Below are 24,070 nucleotides of genomic sequence, written 5' to 3' on the forward strand. Positions count from 1 at the left end.
GATGCGCTTCGGCTCCGCAGATGTGCCAAAGCCCCCAGAGCAAAATAATGACATAATCACCATCAGTGTCACAGACCAGGCTGTATGCAAGGTGACATGGTGGGGGGAAGGGGGAATAAAAGTTTTAGGAAGCCCCACAAACTCACACATGCCAGCCACCTCGGCAGAAAGCGCACTGGGGCACCACAGTTGATTGTTTGGAGCCACCAAAATAAATCCTGCATTGTTAGCAGCAATGCCTGTTAAACAAGAGATTTTTTCTTACGCTAACTGCAGTTGTAGTTCGTTACGTTATTTCAAATGGGCCGCGCGGCTTCCTAGAAAGGAAGTGCACACCATGTGGCGTGTTGTTTAGTTATGTTAAAAACATGAATAACCCCAATAACAATAACCACTTTACTATCCGCTAATCTTGGGTTCTGGAGTAGCATACTACTTACCGTAAAGCACTTTAACGCCTTGCCAGGGTTAGTAGGCGCTATATAAATGCAATTACAATTTCTAATGCACACAGTCCACAACACAGTCTCTTGGAGATGAGAAAGGGGAAGGCACATAGGGATAGGACAATTTTGGCTGATATTTTTTTTTGGGTCAAGTTTTAAGCCACTTGCAAAAGGGAATTAGAAGCAAAATCTTTTACCACTTCAATGCAAGAGAATCTATAAGTGTGGCGGTGGGGATGGAAAAAGAGTGCCCTTATAGAATAGTTGGTTTGAAGTGGGGTTCTTTGAGCAAAAAAGTAAACAGGAGAGCAAAATAAGTGGAAAGGGGCAAAAAATTGAGACCTTTTCACAGAAATTTAGAAGACTTGCCAAAAATACCCTTCTGACAAAAATTAAAAAATGGAAAGAAACTCTGGCCTGAATAGGTAGCCAACAAAAGCTTCTTAAGAAGGAAGAAGTGTGACTAAATCCGGGGGCATTTGCCGCTATTGCTGTAACATTATTTAAAAAAATTGGCATATGCTTTAAAAATAATTTTGCAATATTGAGATATAGAACATTTTAGTAGTGTAGCCTTGATACAAGAAAGGCACATGCAGCATTAAGTGTCGGCCTTCCAGGATCAGGAGCAAGATCGTCTCTAAAGTTTTTTTTTGACACATACAGGCAGAATTCCTGCCAGAACCATTACTGTCAAGTTGGAAGCAAGAATTGATATTAACAGCCAAATTCTCAACAACATAAAGAAATATTGGAGATTAGGCTAATCAGCATGGATCCAGATATCCACATTTCCAAAAATTAACATAAGATCCACCCTGTCAGAAATCAGATAGACAGAGGTTCCTCCTCAAACACTTTCTCATTCCCAGCGTGCACTGCTGGAGAGCAGATGCGGGCTGATTGGCGCTGTAAGACTAACCACTAAGAGACCACTCCACCAAGGCTGTAGACAAAACAGAACTTCAAACCACCAGGCCAGGAGACCTCTCACCTCACATTCCCTGTAATCCAGGCATATATGTAGCTGCAGTGTTGGGGGAGCAAGAGCAGAGACCAAAGACAAATCCCATTAACAGTAAAACAATGTTTAGAGCAATTAGTACTTCACATATGACGGGACAAAAATTATCTGAAAAGCGTTCAGTGACCCTAATCACCTGTCAAAAAGGCGGTTCGCAGAACAGTGGGTGTTTGTGTGTGTACAGCTGTCTGCTCTAAGTGACTTTTGTCAGTTTTAATGTGAATATCTGCTTGAGAAAGTGACAGAACAATGGCAAGCAACCCAGGAGAGGAGCCGGGAACAAAGCACTTGGCTTCAGCAGTGTCCCTTTTCATTGCTTCCAATTAAAGATTCATAAGAGCAGCTTTAATTTTTTATGAGACCTTTTTGCATTACTGTATTGGTTGATCCTATTTATGACTTGGAGCGCACTTTCTGCTTAAATACAGGAAAACAGTCTCAGAAAGGGCAGCTTTGGTAACTTTCGGCTCCGCAGCAGTTATGTGCTGTCTTATGTAGGCTTAATTGCTTATCAGAGATAGTGCTCGCTCTTTTTTTGGCACACTTAGCGAAGTGATAACGTCCCTGGGAAGGGCATGGTGTTCTTTCAGGCAGGCGGGAAGAACTCGGACCTACTGAAAACGCTGTGTGTGTTCTTCAGGTCTTTTTTTACTTGTGCTTTATTTTCTGGTGTTTTGTAGAGTGCCTGCTGTCTCCAAAGTAGCCCCATGATGGAGTATTGAAAGGGACATAAGGGTCAGGCCAGGGTGGATTCAGCAACAGGCCTCATACAGATGTCAACGTGTTGTCCACCAATACGCAAAGAGCATATTCCCAACATAAGTGCCACACTACACGCAAGGGACCTGGCAATGAGCAATTGTATCCTGGTGTGACCAAACCAGCATAAAAGCCATATAGTTGGGAAAGTGCTGAGGCTCAACAGCACTATCCAGCACCACACCAACATACTTCCCAAAGACACTCAGATGAAAACAGCATAAACATACCACCCCCTCACCGCACCACGAGGTATCATAGCTATCTACCTGGTGTGTGGAGCATATGTAGGAAGCACTCTGCACAGGCCACCATCACATATAAATAAGACACTCCACAGAAACCCAGCTAGATTACACTCACTTTACTTCGACAATAACACACACACCCTTTCTACACTCAACATTTAACAAACTCTGCTAAGAGTACACGACCCATATCTAAAAACCAACATACACAATTGAAGGGTGGCACCCTAAGAAGCACACAAAAGGGTTCCTAGATTCAAAAAGCGCCACACTGTTATACCAATGGTAGACAACACTAAAGAAATGGCAGCAACAAAATGTACCTTGACACCCAAAGCTACATGCCCTACAGCTCCACACACAACACCTAACAATGCATGAGCAAGGCACCGACCTATTGGAATCCCAGTCCATGTCGGAATATATAAATGAACCAATGTAAAGCGCCACGAGGACATCCCAAACACTAATGAGTGGTTTAACCACTTAACGTTACTCTAGTGCGCGTTGGGAAAAACAGCACTCTTGTGATATTCACAAAAAGCCCTTTCACTGTTTTCCCATAAGACTCTATGCTGCTTTTTTACTATTTCCCCATTGAGACAAAAAGAGAACTCATAGATTCAGATTTACCCCTCACACCTTACGTCCGCATCCACTTGAAATATAACCCAGATGTGGTGGACCAGACACTGAGCGAGTCTGCACAAGATGCTGATGTCATACTAGGGAGTAAGGGCCACATGTATCAAAAGGTTTTACCCATTTTGTTTCTATGGAAAAATGGGTTCATACATATGGCCCTAAGTTCTGATAATTTCTCTATTACCTACTTTTAGTTTTAAATGTTACTTCTCCAGGCTAAAACTTTGGTCAAGTTTATGAGTTCGAAGTTAGGACTTCGAAGTTTATGGTCGAAGTTAGGACGTGACAACGAATACAGTCTAATGGCCTTTCAGAGGCTAGATGAGCTGCAAAATGTTGAGAAGAACAAAAATTGTGATGGACGAAATGCTTGAATTAACTATAACCGAACCCACTGCTCTGGGCACAATTCCATTCCATTGTTTTTTTCCCTTCATGTGCCATGACAGAGCAAGGCCGAGCACATGCAAAGCAAATGTCGGCAATTTGACGAAGTGAGATGAAATATAGACCCCAAACAAGCCTGAATTATCTAATCGGAACGCATGTAATCAAAATAATGCCAAGAGGGCGTCCACGGCCGTATGAAAACAAAAGGCTGCCGGAACCTTTTCCAGCCATTTCAACTATAAATGGCCGAACACAATGACGCACTCCACAAAAAGCCAGAACCACCAGCAGCTGCTGGAAGGGGACTTGCTTTTGCGCGCCTCTTCATCACCCTTTGTGGGAGGAGAGAAGGGGAGCTGAATGTCAGACAATAGGCGTCGATGCGCGCGCGCGCGCGCGCACTGCCTTTGAACTTTCCCTCCTCTGTGAAGGACAATTAATTATGAAGGCCTTTAGGGTAGGTCGTAGCAAGGGAAAGCCAACCGCTGGCCCGGTGCTCCAGCCGCTATCTGTTTGTTAAATGGCCGTGCCTCTTAGGCAACCGAGCAGCAGCCACCAAACAGCCAATAGATCATTTCGAAGTAAGAAAAAAAAGTAAAATATTTTTTTTTATAAGTGCCTGCCCTTGCATAATTCTCCCCTCAATGTGAAATCATCCATACACAAAACACAAGGACGTTTTTTTCTCCAGAAGAGCCACCGGGTAGGGTACGGCCAGTGATGGCTTCTCAGTGGCGCGTTAAAGAGCTGTCTTTTCACAAAACAGACCCACACAAAGAGTTGAGACTTTTTCTGCCGACATTAAATGGAGTAACTGATAAGGTCAGACACATGATACCCAAAGACACGAATCTGTGAACTCTTCAAGTCAAAGGACTTCTCTGTGTGGAGCAACAATCTTTCAAAGGCAGGAGATCACAGCGCGGCACTGAATCCTCTTTAAACTTTATGAAGCAGGAGGAGAAAAGCTCTAAGTAGGGGAGGCTTGACAGAAGAGCCTTGAACTATTTCTGAAGGAAAGATGAGACCCTCCCTGGGCTGCCACGAAACATCTTTTTTTTCTAAAGGCTCCTCTGAACTTTGATATGAGCCAAGACACCGCCATTGAAAGCTGTATAATTATGTGCTATGGCCACTGTAGCAAACCCTTTGTTCCCCCTCAACAAAGAACAATAAGCAAAGAGAAGCAGCATTACACTGTCCTTTCTTTAAGGATGTTGCAAAAGATTGCCTTACACTGCAACTAATAAAGCTGTTGAGTAAAGGGGGAAGGGAGAGAGCTTCAGGTTGGCCGTGCTGTGCTTATTGTAACCCAGTGACAAAAAGGACGCGCGGGACTCCAAAACGTAATGACTCACGTGTTGGCAAAACATTGTCCCAGCTCCATTTGACAGGCGAACACCTACAGGGTAGAAGAGAGAGCTCACAAAGATGCTTGAAAAGCCTAATCATTATAAAGGCGCTATAAATGATGGGATCCTCAATACTAGCAGATGTATTATCTGGCCTAATTTCATCATGGAGTTCTAATGTGCAGTCTACAAAGCGCATGTCATTTCATGGTATATGTCGAAGTAGCTGTTTTGATGTATAAAAGGAATAGATAACATAGCTATCATTAGCGATGTGCTCTTAGGTGATGGAGTCTACCTGTTTGGGCTCTTTGTACCTGGAAGTTTGTTAGTGGTCCACAGCGCTGTCAGACTTTAATATACCTCTTGTTATGCAATGGCGTTTGCTGGTATGGGGTGTAACATAACCAGTGGTCACCTCTAAACGATAAGAGGAAGACAAAGGAGATGACACGAGAGAGAGACCCAGGCCAAAGGAAATGAAAGGAGGGTTCAAGGAGAAGGGAACATGAAGTTATATCATGTTATTTTCTTGCTCAGCAGTTACAAAGCAGTAAAGCTGCTTCTAAGCACTCACAAGGAAGAGACGGTGGGAGAAGGATTTATGGGAGGGAAAGAAGGGCTCTGAGGGTGAGTTAGGAACAGAGATCTGGAGTCAGCAGATAAAAGTGGTCCCGTGGTATTTCTTGCTAGCTTTATTGCTGCTACATCCAAATGCACACACTCATGTGCCCTAAATGTACCCATAGACAGAGCCAGCATCTCTCATGTGAGGGGAGTTCGCAAGGAACTTACCCGTTTTTATACGAAAGCAAAGATATCTGGGTGTGAGCTGAAAGAAATGAGCATCAGAAAGAGCATTTGCTACAGATGCTGTGAGCAGACATAGAAATAAAAGACAGCGGTCACCCGGGGTATAACTCAATTACAGAGAACAGAAGGAATCTCAGGAGTGATCGGAATGGCCATCCATTAAAATATGAGCAGTACTGACAGAATGCTTTCCTCTACTGAAAGTGAATGGAGAGTGGTGACACAAGGTGTATTCCCTCATTCCCAAGTCTAACTTCTGTAAACATATGTGGTGTCGTTTTTGTAGTGTACTGCTTTTAGAAAAATGCATAACGTTTACATTTTGTATTGTACACAACAATTATTACAAGTAAACTTCATTCCCCAACAGGAGGAGAGAGAGGGACCATTTATAATGGGATCAGAATATATCTTCCTTTAGTTATAACTGGAAACAAAAAGACACTCTAAGCCCTATGTAGGGTTTTATGGGAACAAGGAAGGGCCATGTTATGCATATCTTGGGCTCTGCCTAATTGACACTATCCTACTAAAATATTACCTTAAGGGACACTGAGGTTGTATGCTTCCTCCTCAGGTACCTTCCTTAGCATTGATAATTTGTCCAGACAGGCTTCATTGCTGCTTCTTTGAGATAATTCTACTTCGTGAGGTCTTTCCACAGGGTACTATATTACTACACCTATGTAGAGCTAAATGAAAGATACAATTGCGTGGTTGTCTGCAAAGACACTCTTTAGCCCTATCCCTCCCTCACAAGGATAAAAACAAAATGAAGGTTGTGAAAGCACCCTTCTGATCTGTATGGACAGTTGATTTGTTTCTGCCTGTTGGTGGCCTAAAAAGCCATACAGCATTCTTCAGGACAAAAGCACTATCTCCCTAGTTATGTCTAGAACCTTTCAAACTACAAATTGAGCAGAGATTATTGGGTCAGATGAAAGAAAATACAGAACCTTTTACGAGGTCTGACAGGACCTGTGGCCGTGCCCAGACTCTGCACTGGAATCCAATTAGATTCTTGATTCATGCTGGGTACAGGGATCTCAGGTTCAAGATTTTGCTGCTTGCTTGAGTTTCCAGCTCTCCATGCCAAATGATTATACTACCTTAGTAGGATCATGTTATTTCAGCAGGACCCAGGACAGGCATAGCATGGTACCTCTGTGTTCCCACAAAACCCTCCATATTCGTGTCATTACACCTGTGTAGTAGTAAGGGCTTCATACTGGTAAGACCATATCTGTTTACTTAGCAGTCCTCTGCAACACACTTTCAGCTTTAGTCTGGAATTTTATGAATCATCTGTGGTCGAATAAAGCATACAATGTATGGCTTTTCCAGTAAAGTGTTAACAGGTTTGAACCTTGCCGTTGGGCCATTTGATGACGGCTAAGAGGACATCCTTCTAGACTTACACTTCACATTAATTTGAATCTGAGGAAGATGAAAAAACATGTTGGCTTTATTCATAACAAAAAGTTTGCGACAGAATATTGACATGTCAAAATATAGTGGCAAATATCGACTGACAGAATATCAACAAGGAAAGTATACACATAGGAAAGTGAAGGTTTACCACAATTAACTCCTCATTGACATTGTGCATATTTTCAAGGTACGCAGAAGTGGAGTTAGGAACAGTAAATCTCCACTAACCAATATCTACTCTTGGCTTCATGATATTGTGGTTGTCAATAGTTTTTGCCACCCTATTTTTTGGAGGTCGATATTTCAGTCCTTGATATTCTGACCTACAGCCTAATATGAAAAGGGTTGCAAGCACACGCTTCTGAAAACAAGTTAGCGTAAGGTGGGTGCAATTCTAGCATCACTTGCAAGATGAGCTGTCTTAATGGTCCCAGTAATGAAACAAGTTACAAAAAAGACAAGCAAGAAACACAAAGGCCAGGAAGAAGGACACTAGGGGTAGAAGGAGTGTAAGAGGTGCTGGTGTCCTCTTACTCTGTCCTAAGAGGCATAGAAGTAGATCAACATTTTCATTCCAGCCATTGGAAGCATGCAGGGATGTATACTCACTGAAATAACTTGTTCATATTAGAGTGCACATGTAAAACTGTGCAGGGCGGAAAGGTGAGTAGGTTAAGAGACACAAAAGGGCTTAATAGTTCCATCAGGCTGAATGTGAATCTGAAATAGTTGTGAGACTGATATAGCCCAGCCAGCTTTACAGAAAATGCTGGCCAATGATATGGAAGAATGCTTTACGACAGACAGAACACAACTATTGCCTTTAACATGTGTCAGTAAGACCTAGCTTCCTACCATATCTTGAAATACAACAGTACCATGCAGCTTGAGAAGGGTCAAAATGAAACTTGGCAGGATATAGCGTAGGCTGCATGTGGTTGCAAGACCACTTAACTATGCAATGTGAGGCTCCTGAAAAAGTGTTTTACTGCAGGAGTGGAAATCAGAAAACACAGTCTGACTCTTCTTCTGTATATCGCGAATGCAGGCATGTTAACAGTGAAAGAGTAACAGGGATTTTGGTTTCCATGACCTTGAACAAAAGAACCTAGGGACAGACATACTTGAGACGAAAAAAGAGGATTCTAGGTCAATTTAATATACTCGATGGAAATGTTTATTGCAGTGTAGAAGGTACCAACCTCTGTGTTTTCATGAAGGGGGATATATCCTTAAAATAGGGATCCAGTGGTTCGAGGGTTTGAAAGGATCAGAAACCAGGGAGTTAAAAAACAATTTAAGTGATTCAGGGCTAGAGAGAAACTGTAATTTTTACTGTGATTAAATCCATAAACTTTATTCAGTCTTCTATCTTGGGTCTGGGAGCACACCCCAGAAACCATTCGGGTTCTGGTTTTGCTTTAATTTCACAAGCATTAAACCTTTGTCGAGCTGGCTCGGTGTATGTCCCACAAATGATTCCATTATTTTGGTGTTCTCCTTCTCATACTCTCTGCTGGGATGTTGCTTTGTGGGTTCATCATTCTATCTGAACCTCTGCCTCCCTCCTTTTAACCTTAGGTCATAATCCCTTGTCTGTCAGTGTCTTTTATCTTCGGAAATATGTGTTCTATCAATTTATGAGAATACATATTTCATTCAAGAGGTTTTTAGTGGATCTTGTTCTCTTCCCAGGTGCTTTGTATTTCATTCATGAAGTCTGCTCCTTGAAATGATTTTTATAGCATGTGTTAACTTGCAAAGTGAATGAATGAATGAAATTATTAAATAACAAACCAAACAGAGCTAAATGTCTCTAGACACTAGCTGGCTTCACAAAGGCTGAGCAGTCACATTTCTGCAAACCTTAACACCTAGGTGCTTTTGCCGCTCAGTTACTCAGTTATCCATGACAAGAATATCCCTGCAGGAATGCAGTGCAAAACCGTGCCATTGACTTTTGATGTGCCTGCTTGATTCGAGACCTATAATTTGTCTCTGAGAAGCAGTAATTGAATATTTGGATTCTTAACTTGAGGAGAAATTATGTTATTTGAAGTACCTGTTAAACTTTGCTTATGTTAAGGAACCTCCATAACCCTGACCACATCAACATGACACACCTGTGAGGGGACTTCTCGAGCTCCAATGGTCCAATGATTTTGATTTTTTGGAATTAGACTGGTCGGCTTGGAAAGCAGGCAGTAATGACTGGCAGGTGTTGTGGGTGTAGGAATTCGAGCAACCAAGGGAGCCGCTTTTGTGGTAGTGAGTACAACCATAGGCACTAGGGATAAACACAGATCATGAAAACAAAACACTCATCTACTGTGGAAAACGCCCTACTGCACTGATTAAACGCTGGATCCTGCTGTTTTAATTATTTTAAAACCTAGCTGTTGGCTAAGATGTCTTATAACGAAGATGCCACTTATGCATGGGACTTCCACTCACTAACCGCAGTATCATGTAAGATTGCAACACTGCCTAGCCCACACAAGGCACAGACCTGATCTCTGGGGAATGGCCATCCCTTTACTTGGCACTGGGTAAAAATTAGACTGAAAATAGACAAGGTTGTGGCATTTGGAAGGCAGATTCCTCCCCTGCAAATTGTTTTCTTTTAACGCGGCCTTACAGTAGGGAGAATTGAACATCAGTCACTGAGTCGCTGACAAGGCTAATTATAATGTGACACGTTTAATATCTGACTGGGCCATAAAACTCCACGTAAATAACTACTGCATTTCAAGACTGTGTGTTTCTTTTTGCATCCAGGTAATGCGGTTACAGAAGGAATATTGCAAAGCTGAGGAAGGTCTTCACAGGACTGACAGTATATCACAGTACAAGATCAGCTATGCTTCCCTGAAGCACAAAGGAACGAGCTATGATGTTGCTAAATATGGCAAATGCTCTGTTTGCTAAATCTGTTTGGATCCGGTTTCAACACTATATGACATTTCTGCTTTCAGGCCAGGCTGGAGGTGATGCACAAATCAGGTAAGGTTAAGGCTACATTCAAAAACCCTTCGATGTGCTCTGTGATCTGCATAGCTATGCATTTTAGTGGGTAATAAACTGAAAGTCATTGGATACAGCAGCCGACAAAGCTTTTGTGAGGACTAAAAGGTACCATTAAGCGAGATTTCTTGCAACACACTGAAAATAAAACTCAAGGAGGTCCACGTGATGTGAAATCTGTTATACGTGGTTCTTATTTGATCTCCACACTTCAAATATAAATTCAAAGCACATTTAGAAATACGGTTCCCCCTACTGTTTTACACAAACAGAACCACAATGAAAGAACGTGGTACGTTGCTAGCAGCAGGGAATTAGGCTTTGAGTATTCAGCTATCTTGGTTTTGCGAGGCTTCAGAACTAAAGGACACTGCCCGGATCTCTCACCTTTGTAGGATCTAGCTGACATTTTGAAGTCAGGCACTTTGAAGAAAAAACAAAAGCAAACTACGTTATTTTCTTTGTTTTCACTTTCTTTTCTAAAGGAGGCTTTTGCTTTATTGCGAGGGATCACGAAGGTTCCTGCTTTTGCAGTTAAAAATCCACCCTCCCACTCTATTGTTCATCATGATGCAGATTACTACAAGCAAGCCACCACTTTGTCACCAAGAGTTCATTGGCTACATATTATGGCTCAGGTCACAGCTGTGGGCACTCGGATCAATCTGCAGCTGGGATGAGGAGGAGGGTCAAGCAGACATCCCAACCTCTCTTCAGTGTTTGGATGAAGAAGAGCATCTCATGCCCAGGTGGTTGCAAACGCAGATCCATTTGGTTGGAGGCTGACTGCACGCACAACCCACAGTTGCTTCAGATGACCATTGCCTCAAACATCAAGGAAACTGTTGATCCTATTAGACAACCAGCTTTCCTACAACCCACAAATCATGACGGTGGTAAAGGATTAAAATACCAAAAGCATGCCCAGGAATTTGCTTCCGTTTTGTCATTCAGACCATTGTGTTAATCTGTGCAGGCCTTCACTGAAAGCACTTTTCAAAATACCAGAGACAACACAACAGATTGCAAAGGAGTTGCTTAACCTTTAGAAATGTGACCATGACACAGCCATTCTGAATATTCGCCACCAAAGCCTAGAAGAGCAAATAACTAAATCCAAGACTCTTGGCAAGAACGTCTGGGGAAACTACCCCATGCATTTACAGAAACTGCCACTGGACTATGTCCTTCTAAGAGGTTTGAGCTCCACTCTGTCTCAGATTGAGGATGCACCAGAAATCATTAGGGAAGCTTTTTAGATTCATAACTGTGGTGTATCTCTCCATCTCCTTGTGTCTGCCAAGAGACAAGGCCCTCCAGTGGAGTTCTACCCATCAGAACATCTACATGGGATTAACATTAAACCACCATCACATGCCATGGATCTCACACTTGCCCATACCTAAAACTAACATACAGGAACACACTTAACACACAATAAATTCTGCAGAATCAGGCTGTCTCTGAAGTACCCAGAAAGCATGATGATTGGACTGTTAGAAAAAATCCCTGCACTTTTAGAAACTTCTGGTAGTCATGTAAAGTAGCCATATGCCATTTAGAATCATTTCAGTATCATTAATCTTTCACTTTCCAATTAATGTAAGCTACATTGACTAATGATTTCATTTTTTTGCTTTTCCTTGTTGCTCTGTAATATGTTGTCTAGCATTTGGATAGAATGTAACTACCACTAGTGTGTTTTGTACCTAACAGACTGATTATGATACATGCACTCCATTCCGACTAATGCTCCATTATATTTCAAACAAATATTTCCTCTTGGATTTGCATGATAATACTGAAGAGCACCAAAAGAACCATTGTACCTTTAAGTCTTTGCTACCAGGAGCTCGACGGCACAAAATCAAACTCTCAGATGATAGCTATGTTTGGCACAGTCCCCTTTATAGCTTCAGCAGTGCAGTTTTATGAGACAGATGTCAAGAAATGATTTCACTAGACTGATGTCTCCTTGTAAGCATACTTCAACATGGGTCTGGTAAAATCAACCTACAAATTGCATCTTTTACTAGGGAATGCACCATCAACCACCCGTCATACTCTCTAAATGTTCATGCAAATTCATCACTACATCAATTAATCATCAGAGCAATGTTAAGCACTATGACCAGTCTTATGACAATCAGCTCCCAATCACAAAGGTGACATGTATTTAACTGCAAAATGTCCAAAAAGGCAGAAACCTAGTTTAAAAAAAAAAATATTTGTAATTAGAAACAAAAACTGACTTGGCAGAAAAAGCTGAAAACTGGAAAACAAATAGCTTTCCCTTTGACAGCTACTACTTTGCTAATGTGAAGGTATTTAAGCAGCAAGAGCAGCACAAACAGGGCTGTGAAACAGCTGAAGGGTGGTAAAACCGCCCATTGCTGCACCAGAGAGAGGCGGGATGGAATAAGTTCTATTCCCCCCAACCATTCCTTACTAGGAAGAATATGACCTTTGAGGCGCAGTGGAGTTGTTCTGTTGTGTAGAGAACTCCCACACCCTATTGCAGGTTAGCCATTCAGTCTTTCTCTATCGGGAAGGACACTGAGGGCCAGATTTATCAAGGTTTTGGATCACCCTTGCACAAGTGGGCCCAGATCACTACAGTGTATAGACTAGGGAGAATGAATCCCAGACCACAGGTGTCTTTAGGACTAGACCCTAAACATTATAAGGAAAGCTTCTTATTAATGCGTTTCTGGTGCACAAAAGCTATGCGTAGGCTTGCTGTTGGGTTTAGCGGAAGGAAAACAAATCTTACCTCGAAATCATTTGCTTTGTTGTAGTGCATGTTCAGAGCCCTGTAGAGCTCGCAGTCTCGGGTGATGGACAGCTCGTCCGTGCTTACGACTCCGTCGTTGATAGCCTGACGGGCGTACTTCTCCATCTGAATGTAGTAAAACTCACGGAAATTGCTGAACCACTTGATGAGCTGGGAAGTGATGCATCTGTTGAACTGATTGTTACAAATAAAAAAACAAGGAGCAAAGTCTGATGAGCGTTTCATAATGAAATATGCGAATCAAAATGCAGATCTTTTGTGTGGCGACACTTCACGCAAAATCTAACAAACTTAAAAAGAATACCCAGAGATACCTCTCAACCTATCCCAAATAGTGCTTAAAGAAAACTACCACCTGCTAGAAACGTTTGCACTGTACAGAAAGCGTAAAACATCACATACAGAAAAACTTACATTTGCAAATAGGCAAAATGATGTCTTATAGGAATATAACTATTCTTTAAGCATTTCTAAAGCGCAGTCCACAAATGTAACAGCAACTTGTTGCACTTTTCAAAAACAGTTTAAACTGCTGAAACATTTTGGCATGAAGTGCTGAAATCAATTATTGATGAGGGACACACCATTATATTAAGCTGCGCTATTACAGTAAAGATTAATTGAAATACCTGTTTTGTCCTATAAATGGAAAGCATGTGCACCTCGAAGGGTAACAACCTCAAAGAAAAGACTATCTGATGTCCTTCATACCTAGCATTTTCCTATAAGCTGATAAGATGAAGCATTGCAGCTGATTCCTAGCAACAACTGCTCGGAGAGATAGTCACTGTTTCTGTATTTATTAGCAGTTTTAAAAAGTACTGTGCTTTAGATGGGCAATTCTCAGTGCTGGGTGTGTGGCAAAAGCCTGTATGTAGTAGGGGGGCGAAGGCAAGTGTCTGGTCAGCAGTGGGACTGTGCCTTCTGCAACCACTATACTGCTAGGATGTCAATCAAAGGCACATTTGAAGAGTTACATTCTTGTGAGTCAGGTTCTGACCTTAGATCAGAGTTTGCTTCATTCCGTAGCCTGGGGCCCTGGACTCCCAGGTACGAGCATCCCTATTTCAGATGCGTATAGGTATCTTGATTGCAGTCGTAGATCAAAGGGTCCTAAATGGCAGATTATGGGTGTGGGTCTCTGGTGATATCTTGGAAGTGTGCCACAAGAGGCTTGCACACAGTGGTGAGGCTCCTCCTGGATGAAACTTTCAGCTTTATGATGCATGCATCCACTGGGGAGGAGAGATTGTAGGGCAGGATAACTGTGGTTGTGTTTTAGAAAATGAAGGAACATTGCTCCCACATAACTATGTAGTCCTTGAAGTCCATTGATGAGTTTCTTTGGTTGGGTGGTGTAAGTATTGTAGAAGTGATTCTATCAGGGCAGGTCTCAGATTCGGCTATTTTCTTCTAGCTCAAACTGTAAACCTCCAATGTAGTCGTGTGAAGAAAAAACGTACAATCTGTAGCATGAGGAATAGCACACATTTATAGCATTTCTGCAGGTTTGGGTTCGGGGGTATGCCTCAAATACAAAAGTTATGCAATATAGCACTCAATAGCTTTTTGTGTCATGACACAACACTACACCACTCTTAGTGTAGACACAATAGTACATGACACATTTGTGATCCATGACAGCATCGCTGTGTGATAGGTTGTAAATAAGCAAAATTTTAGGGCCTTCAGGCAACACAACATATCTCGTTTTCAGGCAACATTGTGTGCATAATCTAAAGACTCTGTATATCTCTGCATTGATGCTGGGGTGGAAACTTACAATGCAAAGCTGCACAGAGTGTCCTCTATGGACGACCTAAGTGGTTGTTGCTATTTCACAGCTCTACAAAAACAAAATGGGCCAGGTTCAGAAAGGGAATCATAAATCGACTCCCGGAAGTTTTTAACAATGTCTGGGATAGCTTACATTTAAAAAAAAAATCACAACGGATTTGCTTGTGAGGAACTGTGGCTGTCAGAATTTTCCTAGAAGTACTTCTGAAGTTGTATCTTTAATTGAATTTCTGCTTGGACAAATACAGAAGTGTAGGAGTAAATCTCTGGCTGTTTTCAGGTTAGGAATGGTTAGGGTAAATGTCTTTAAGTGTCCACAAACAATTATGTTTGTGTGTTTTGCTACGCTTTCTCAAGACATTCCATCCTTGCAATGCTCATTGTAGGAGATTTATTCACACAAAAATCTATGTGTGCTTAAATATTTGTCAAACATAATTCCACCTTTCTGGTTGTCAAAAGCAGCCTGCACTTTTAAGTGAATCATACTGTACCCTAAGTGCTGGTGTAACATCTGATCAGAGAGCTCATTCGACAGATATACATTGACTCCTAAATCACTGAAAGGCATATAAAAGAATGCTACCACATCCACTGAAGGACACATGAGAAGAGACGACTTTTACAATATATAAGAAAAGAAAAGACCTCTAAAAAGACTATTGATGAAATCAAGAGGGCCGGACATGCTGAGGGATATATTTCAGATGTGTGCTGGCTGAAGGAAAGACCATAAAACAGGTTGACAATACACAGCAGAAGATGGCATTGTAAATAATTCAATTTTTTCAAACAAATAAGAGGAAAAACTGCAGAAGACGGGATTATTGGCAGAGTTTACATTGTTAGCTTATGTTAGAAGCCACAGGCAGCCCATTACAGAGGATGCTGCTCCTTGGAGCCAATGGATTACATTTTAAAGCTCAGAAAGTAATGACGGGTGGAGAGGGATCACACAAAGTGATCCCTTTCAGACAAGGATTGCATGTCAGCACGCACTTTGGACTTCTCTCACTTAGTTGTTACATCCATATGTGCCCCTGTTCGGTTCCCAGGGTCATTTTCAGGTTCATCCATGTGTCAGGGGAACTTTGTAGCCGTGCCACCCAAGGACAGGCTCATCACCACAAGGATTAAAGGCCTACCAAGTGCGACACACTAGAAAGCCTCAGTGTCACAGGAGGCTGGGTACTTTGTATAGAGAATGCTAAAGACAAGGAAAAAGCAACGCAGACGATACTGGTGTCTGTGCAGTGATGGAACAAAGCAAGACAGCAATACTCTACTACTACCTTTCTAAAGTAAATGGTAAAAGGGCCACAACAGCATTAGAATACTGATTCAGTATGTGGTCCTTGACTGTCTGTTGATTTAATATCCACCAGGCTCAAGGACTAGTATTCAATATGCAAATAAAATACTTCAAACAACTCCAACACAGAAGGTTACTGAGGGCCAAGAGTCAAATGTATAAAGATGTGTGGGTGGAAATGGTATACAATAGCTGTTCTTTCTTCTGTCTTTCTTTTGGTTACGGAATAAGACAATATAGGAAGACAATCTGGTTTAATTTGGGAGAGAAGATGGGTGGTGGCAAACGTAAACTAGCTTTGTTTGCTAATGATGTACTGCCTTGTTTTAGTGATACAGAGATGTTGGTACCTGCATTACTGGCTGTCCTTGATGAATTTGGTAAACTGGCCAGACCTACGGTTAATGAGACAAAAACAGAGTTGTTGACACTGTTTAAGAAGGGAAAAACATGTTCTGAGAAGGAAATTATTGAGTTATGCTAACCTGTGTCATTTTTTGCTTGGGGGCAACATCCTATTTTGTTCTCACTCAAAGTAAGTGTGCACTTTAATTTCGGTTTACGTTTTCAGATATTATAGGTCTCCTACTATAATTCTATTTAATAAGGCAAACCGGTGTCACTATGCAAATCCTCTTGAGGGTTGAGGGATGTTAACTCAATGTCTACAACCAGTTTGTTTTGTATTTTTTCAGAGTTTTGTGAACTGCAGAGAGGCAACAGAGGAAACACATATTTAAAATGTTGCTGAAAGCAGTTCAGAGTGGTTGTGACGGGGGAAATTACATTTTGCCAAATTCTATGTTCCAAGGGTTCAAAAGCAAAGATGTTACCTTATCCATTTGAGCATATAAATATTAAATCAAAGTATTAATGTTTTCAGTCGGTGAACATTGGGGATTCTGTGGGATCTCTCAGAGTCTTCGGCTCAGATGTATATTAAATGCTAGGTACAAGCAAACAGGTTAAATGTGTTGACTAAGGTTCAATTACATGCACATATCTATTAGAAATTGTGCAAATTTGCAGTGGGAACATTCTAGCAAAGTTAAGTTTTCCTTTGTAAGCAGTGCAGCTAAAAAACAGATTTCATGCATAAGGACACATTACTCTGGAAAGTGATGAGCATCAAGTTGAAAAAGTGCACGAGTTATGTGAGCTTAAGGAACACATCTAGATCAGTCACCCCTAGAAAACACGTGAAACAGTCATAAGTAGTATTTGTTTGTGAAGAACTAACGGAATTAGAAATTCACAGTACACCCAAACGTATAGGGAATGGAGTGGATTTTATTCCACTTAAGCTACTTTAGCCTCAGAATTTGGTTGTCAGCTACTGTGGAATTCCAGGCAATTTACATACTTGCTTGTTAGTTATTTTTTTCAACAATTTGATCTACAGGAGCAAACATACAGCGAGTGGCCTTGCTCTCCACCAGGCATTACTTTTTTTATGATGAGTTAAGGATGGAGGACTCCTTGAGGGCTAAGCTTATACTGATTAATGAATACTGGCGTAACAACCACATGCCTGAGCCAGGTTTAGTCCCACATCATACAGAAGTGCCATGGAAGCTGGCTCCGCGACTGGACAGTGGGTTGTCTAGGCCATACTTTGACTTACTACAGTCTGTGACTTTTACAGAGTGCACTTTTAGTCTTCCTATTTATATGGAGATATGAATTAGCAAGAAATAAAAATTGCAGAATCTAGCATTTCCTAAGATCATATCATACAGTGAAAAGTTTAATTACAAGCTCTGTGACTAGATGTATAATTTCAGCTAGATACAGGGCTCTGGGATGAACAAACATAAACAATTGTGTTCTTAGTAAGAAAAAATGTTGGCCATCTGTACTTGTAGATTTTGTACTTGGACACAGGAGCAGAAAGATGCCCGATGCACATTTGTAAAACACTGTTAATCCAGTGGCGCACATGCTGAGGAGCTACTTCTGGGACCTAGCGCCGCAGATAGCACAGCTCTGAGACACAGACCACTGAGTGCTAAAGGGAGATGTGGTACATCCTGTGGTGCCTCCTGGTCACCCTTTAGATAGTAACGTGTGTCTAGCGGCTCTATTTGCACCACAGAGCACAAATGAGCCTTGATCCACCATGCACCATGTCAAAGCCCATCAGCAGAACGTGCCACCGCCTGCAACCTGATACGCAACCCTCTGCCTTTTGTCATCAGAGGCATTCACTTCCCGTGGCCCCAAAGCAGATATGGACATTAATCAAAAACCAACAAAGAACACTTATCAAGCACAGCCATGAGAACATGCAGGCCTCCCTCACGACGACAGCTCAAGCGCGCATCGCGGCCGCAGTCACTGCGCCGAAAGTTGTTCCTATGCTACCAAAGATAATGAAGAGACAAGAATGCATGGCAGGGATCTGAGGACAGAGAAGCAGGCAGGCTGGTGTTTCTCCCAAAAGGCCAACTTGCCTCATAATTGCCGAGCAGTTGCAAGGGTCCTCGCAGATAATTGACCAGAAAATGATTAAGCCATCATCAAATCGCTTCTGCCTGCAAGAGTTCAAACGTGTACTTAACCTATCCAAGAATTATATTTTCTCTCCATGCGCCTGTTCTGTCTCTATTCAGCCTTGCGGGGAACCTGATTAAAAAGACAACTAAAGGACCCCTCTTATCTGATCTACTGGTGGCCGATTTCAATGGGACTTAAATCCATTACGTTCTGCTGAACTTGGAGTTCTTTCCGTTTTTATCTCAGTGGCAAAAAAAACGCTGTCCAAATTTCCAGACACTGAGATAAGGACCACAGGCCCCCGTGACGGCTTACTGTTCCTTTTTAATTCTTTTAGAATAAGAAACAAAACATTACAAAATGATAGCAGGCTGTGCACTGGGGAATGAACATTGCTTTGACATGGAGATTAGGCCCCGGCATTGTTGGAAGACATTGTCCCGTATGGACAAGTGCACCGTGGAGAGAGAGAGAGAGAGAGAGAGAGGGGCCAGGGAAAAAGAGAAAGGACAGGGCTTTTCCAGAAGGTCTATGAATGACCTAATGGGGGCTGGAAAAAAAAGTACGCGCCCGGGCCATTATTTGCCAACGTAGCATTAAGGGGGGTTTTAACGCTTATTGTTATGGAACCAAAAAGCCGGGGAGACAACAAACATAACAACGGGCTCCCCAATCAGAAGAGACAAGTATCACAACAGATAATAATTGCTTAAAGAGTAACAGTTCCATAAACAACATAGGAACTTTACGTTCCTTTGATGACTGGGATTACGCGTGTGGTGTGTATTTTTTTTGCTAGGTAGTACCGTCAAAAATGATCTAGCTCATCTCATTTTGGCCTTGATACTAAGAGGATACACGAATAATCAATTGCCGCAGTACGTAACAGTATTGTGACATATGTAGTGTTAGTGTGATGCCGCAAAAACTAATCACTACTACAAAGAGGCCGTGTTTTAAGAGTGTCAGGGACTCTGCCACTTTGATTCATGCTTCCCACGGGGTACTGCTGCCTCGCGCGGGCTGAAGAAATTCCCTAAATATTCAATGAGCATGGTCAAAGGATATATAAAACAAATCAATGTGACACCTTAATCTGGTGCGGCAGCAGTTGAGTCAAGGGGCGGAGAGAATGAGATGCATTATTTAATGCCGCCCTGTTGAAGGGTCGTTAAGTCATGCTTCTTCACAGCTAAAAGGGACATAAAAAGTGCTGCGTTTAGGGCCCAACAAGATTTAGTCTGCAGATTAAAAAGGATAAAATACAAACCTGTAGAAAGGGGGGTGCGGGGGTTTCATGCCACGATGCTTGACCCAAAGACAATGAGCCACTTCTATGTCAAAAGAGGTGGCAGGGTTACTCTTGGGGTCACCCCTGCTGACGTCAGAGGGCTGTACTGCTGACTTTGCACATCCTACTGCTGCCTCTGGAGGCTCCATCTTGGGTCTCTACTACTGACCCTGAAGCCTATATTTCCCTCCCTGAGGTCTCTGCTGCTCGCTCTGCTCGCTCTACCTCTGACATTGGGGCAGTGGTGCTAACGCTGTTATCCCTACTGCTGATTTTGCAGAAACTACTGTGTCTCAGAAGGCCGGACTGTGGGATCTACTGCTGACTCTAGGAGGTCTACTGCTGAGGGATCTACTTCTGATTCTGCAAGATCTACTGCCTCTGGAGACTCTAGGACTGTGTCTAGAAAGTCTAATGCTAACTCTGGAGGACTCTAATGCTGTCTCTGAAGGCTCTGCTGCTGAATCTGAGGCTCTGCTGCTGACTCTGGAGCCAGTCTCTAATTCTCACCCAGGAACATCTAGTGCTAAGGCTCTACTGCCAACTCAGTTAAAGCAATGAGATGCACGCTGCTACTGAAACAAGTTCTCATATAATAGCTGAACAATATTTGAGGAGCTTAACATCCATGGTGTCCTCTTTCCTGTTCTTGTGGACAAGTGTCGCTCTAACAGGGAGGCGGGTTTTGGGTTCTGAATAATGACTGCAGAATATCGTGGGGCACTAATTATCGTAGACAGAATATCAAGGTCTAAAACATCTAAAGGTAAGTATAGATTTTTTGTACCTCATCCCACATAAATGTACCTTGATAAGGTACATATCTTCAAGATGCATAGATGTGGAGTTAAGGCTAGTATATCTATTTTTCCCTATGTGCACTTATCTTTCAAAATGTTATCCCTCAATATTTTGTCCTTGACACTAATGTGCCATTATGTTCTTGTATTCGATACTCAAGGGTTCAACCAGCAAACTGTTAAACCGTGTACCGTTACAACCTGGTTAAAAGACTGGTATTGCCTAGTAACCACAGCTGTTTCAAGGGAATAACATTGGGCTCATTGTGAAAGACAGCAAAAAAATATTTATCTCCAAAACACTAACATCAAAAAGCGCCACCATTTATTAAGAATATATTCTTGTATTAATAGAAACTGGAATGCATATTCTTAGTAAAATCAACTCTGTCAACACAGTTCATAAGCATTTAACAAGTTGTTCAGGTGGTGTATGTTTATCACTTTACCAAGAAAATATCATGATTTTTTTGTTTGTTTCAGATTTTCAGATTCACTGCCTCCTGAAACTTCTATAGTACCCTAGGATTTGTGACCCTGAAAGGCGATATTCTCACTTTTATGAATAGCCATGATACCCACTGTAGATGCACCTAAACCTTGCAAATGTTATTGCTTGTTGGCTATCTTTGAGACCATTCTGAAAATGTTTCATCTGAGAACATATAGGGCCTCATTGTAGTTCTAATACCACAAGCATTGTGATACATATTAGGTGGAAAGTGAAACTGAAGAAAGTACATCTCCACCCACCTGAGTGAGAAAAAAAAACTTTTTTTTACAGAGCAAAGTATTTTCTCCAGAGAGATGTCTCTGCCCTATGGAAAGACACAGAATGTTGCCCCAACCTCTACGAGGTGGGGTTCCTGCCTGTGTCTCCCTCAATCACTGCCCATGGTAATTCCAAGAAATGACTGAATAGTGTGTCACCTCACTTTACAGGCACAGCAATCCCCCGAGAGGTCACAACACCAGCAGAGCTAGGGAGTGAAACTAACTTGCTTGTGGCTGAACTATGCAAACACGTTTTGCCACGAGAAAGGGGCCTTTGGAGGTAAACTGTGTTAGGAGGAAAAACATTGGTGGGCTACATTTTCCCTTTCTGGTTCACTTACAGAAATGGTGACAATGTTCGAACAGCTCAAAACCTCTCCCTCTGTCAGTAGTAACCTATTTCCCCTTATGCAAAGAGGCCAGACAAGTAAATGTCCAAAATAGCTAGAAAAAGTTAATTTAATTTTTTGTGGTAGCTTTCCACAAGTACCTTTTGGTACCTGCTATTGGAAATGCTTGAGAAGATACTTTCGTTTTAACTCAAATTCAAGAGTGCAAGTACAGTAAAGCATTATAAAGCACTGGCAATAGGTCTAGCTTTGACTGCTGACCTATTGCCTATGCTAATGCTTATTTTGTTTGTGAATGCATTTTGAGTGAAGACACATTTATATGAAAACAAGCATTATTCAACAGCCAAAACATTTCCATTTTTTATGGAAATGCACATATTGCACAAGTAGTCCCTCGCACTGAAAGGGGATTCTTATTGTGCAGATAGGCACATCGTACAAGAGCAGAATGCTACCACTCATAGTCAGGTATGCCAATGGCTTAACTAGCTAATCCTGTGCCCTGTGCTGTATGCTGTGGTGGGTGGAAGCAAAATGTGATTGACACTACAGTAGACCAGTGGATGAAGAGGGCAAATGAAATCTCCTGTATGTATGGAATATAACCTTTTATTTAAAAACAAAATGCCTTGGGTAGCACCAGCTCTAAAGCCTAAAAGTTAGGCATTATGGGCTAAAGGTCAAACAATAATGGATTATGGTTAAGTAGGTTGAACACTGATTCACTGGCGCATCCACCCACTGGCCTAATGACTTAGATTCTAAGTTTAAAGCCAGAGATTTTAATACTACCCCACGCGCTGACCTACTTCTGGTCCTGCTGCAGTCAGCAAGAGTTTCTTGCATAGACTAGGTGGCTCTATACTGAAGTCTGCGCCTGAAGGCAAAACCAGGAGTCCCAATCACACAGGTGAGTGAATGTCCATATCCAGAAGTAAAAAACAACCATTTGCATTACATTTTTAGTGGGTGACCTATCCAGACAGTGTGAGAGCCATACACATATACATTCTGCTGTTAAAAATATTAATAATAAACCATAATAATTCTAACTTTCTCTCAAACACAGCAGTATTTGCAGGCAGATGTTCTTTATCAAGTTAGACAAATGTTCCAGCTGACTTCAGGAGAGCATGGAAGGCAAAGTATTATAGTGCCCACATATAATGACGGCATGATATATTTCTACATATAGCGTATCCTGCACACTAATGGCACCATGCAAAGGAATTCTTCTGCAAATAGCAGTGACATGAGCCCTAAGAACAGCATTATCACTGTAGCATAGACCTATGCACCAAGGGCAAAATTATGCATGTACCAATGGCATGAGCACTACGGGCAACACCCTGCATATAACAATACCCTGTTTTCTAAGGGCAATGTATAAGGGCGTACAGCATTAACACCAGTAGTCACCCTTCTTTAAAAAAAAAAGCTAGTGGTTCTTCTGAAAGTCTGTGCGGCTTTTTCCTAGAGAATCCATTTCAGGTTCCAGATTAGAGACTGCTCGAAAGCTTTCCCTGAGCTATTTTTAATTGTGGGGGGGGGAAACCACCCATGCCAGGTCTGCAATACAGATGGATAGAAAGGATCCTACTTACACAAAAAGTGGTGGATGCTTAGAACAACCTTGGGTAGGAAGAGGATGTAGAGCTGAAAGAGTTAAAAGATAACCTAATGCAATCACGGGGTGTTGTTAATTGTGGCCAAGTCAATGAAAGCAAAGAGAACAAGTAGGTTCTGCTGTAGTGTGAGAGGCAAAAACTAGATGAGCTGGAGAGATGAGGCGGATCTCGCGTGCAACCAGCTTACTTAGCACCAAGAGATCCTCTAAGGGTGGATGTTGTGCTCATATAAACGGATGGATAGATGGACAGACAGATAGACAGACAGACAGACAGACAGATAGAGAGCTATATAGAGAGATAGATAGACAGATAGATAGATAGACAGCTAGATAGATAGTTAGATAGATAGATAGATAGATAGATAGATAGATAGATAGATAGATAGATAGATAGATAGATAGACAATGTAAACACACTTAAATGCAGCAAGTGAGCAGTCCAGTTTACACAATAGGACCCTAGTTTGAATTTAGTGGAATCCGACCATCCTCCAGGTTCTTGAGTGAACTCCAAATACAGAATAGTATCCAGTGACTGACATTCGTCCCTGAGAAGGACTGTATTATGGATTTAAATTGGGAGGGTGGATTCCACTCTGAATTATAGTTTCATTCACAAACTGGAACTTTGAATGAAGCCATGAGTAAGCCAAAATCAGTCTGCACTCGGGTGTCTCTTTTTGCTTTATCA

At 41.8% G+C, this 24,070-nt stretch overlaps 1 protein-coding gene across 1 annotated transcript in view; it reads right to left on the bottom strand.

Moving 5' to 3' along the window:
• The window catches only part of PROX1 (prospero homeobox 1), a 96,365-nt gene that overhangs the window by 35,509 nt on the left and 36,786 nt on the right, over positions 1-24,070 (bottom strand). The window contains exon 4 of the mRNA XM_069233901.1: positions 12,906-13,100. Within this exon, the coding sequence (XP_069090002.1) occupies positions 12,906-13,100 (195 nt within the window). The remainder of the gene's footprint in view (positions 1-12,905; positions 13,101-24,070) is intronic.

The sequence above is a fragment of the Pleurodeles waltl genome, chromosome 5 (assembly GCF_031143425.1).
Source record: "Pleurodeles waltl isolate 20211129_DDA chromosome 5, aPleWal1.hap1.20221129, whole genome shotgun sequence".
NCBI classification, from domain to species: Eukaryota; Metazoa; Chordata; class Amphibia; order Caudata; family Salamandridae; genus Pleurodeles; species Pleurodeles waltl.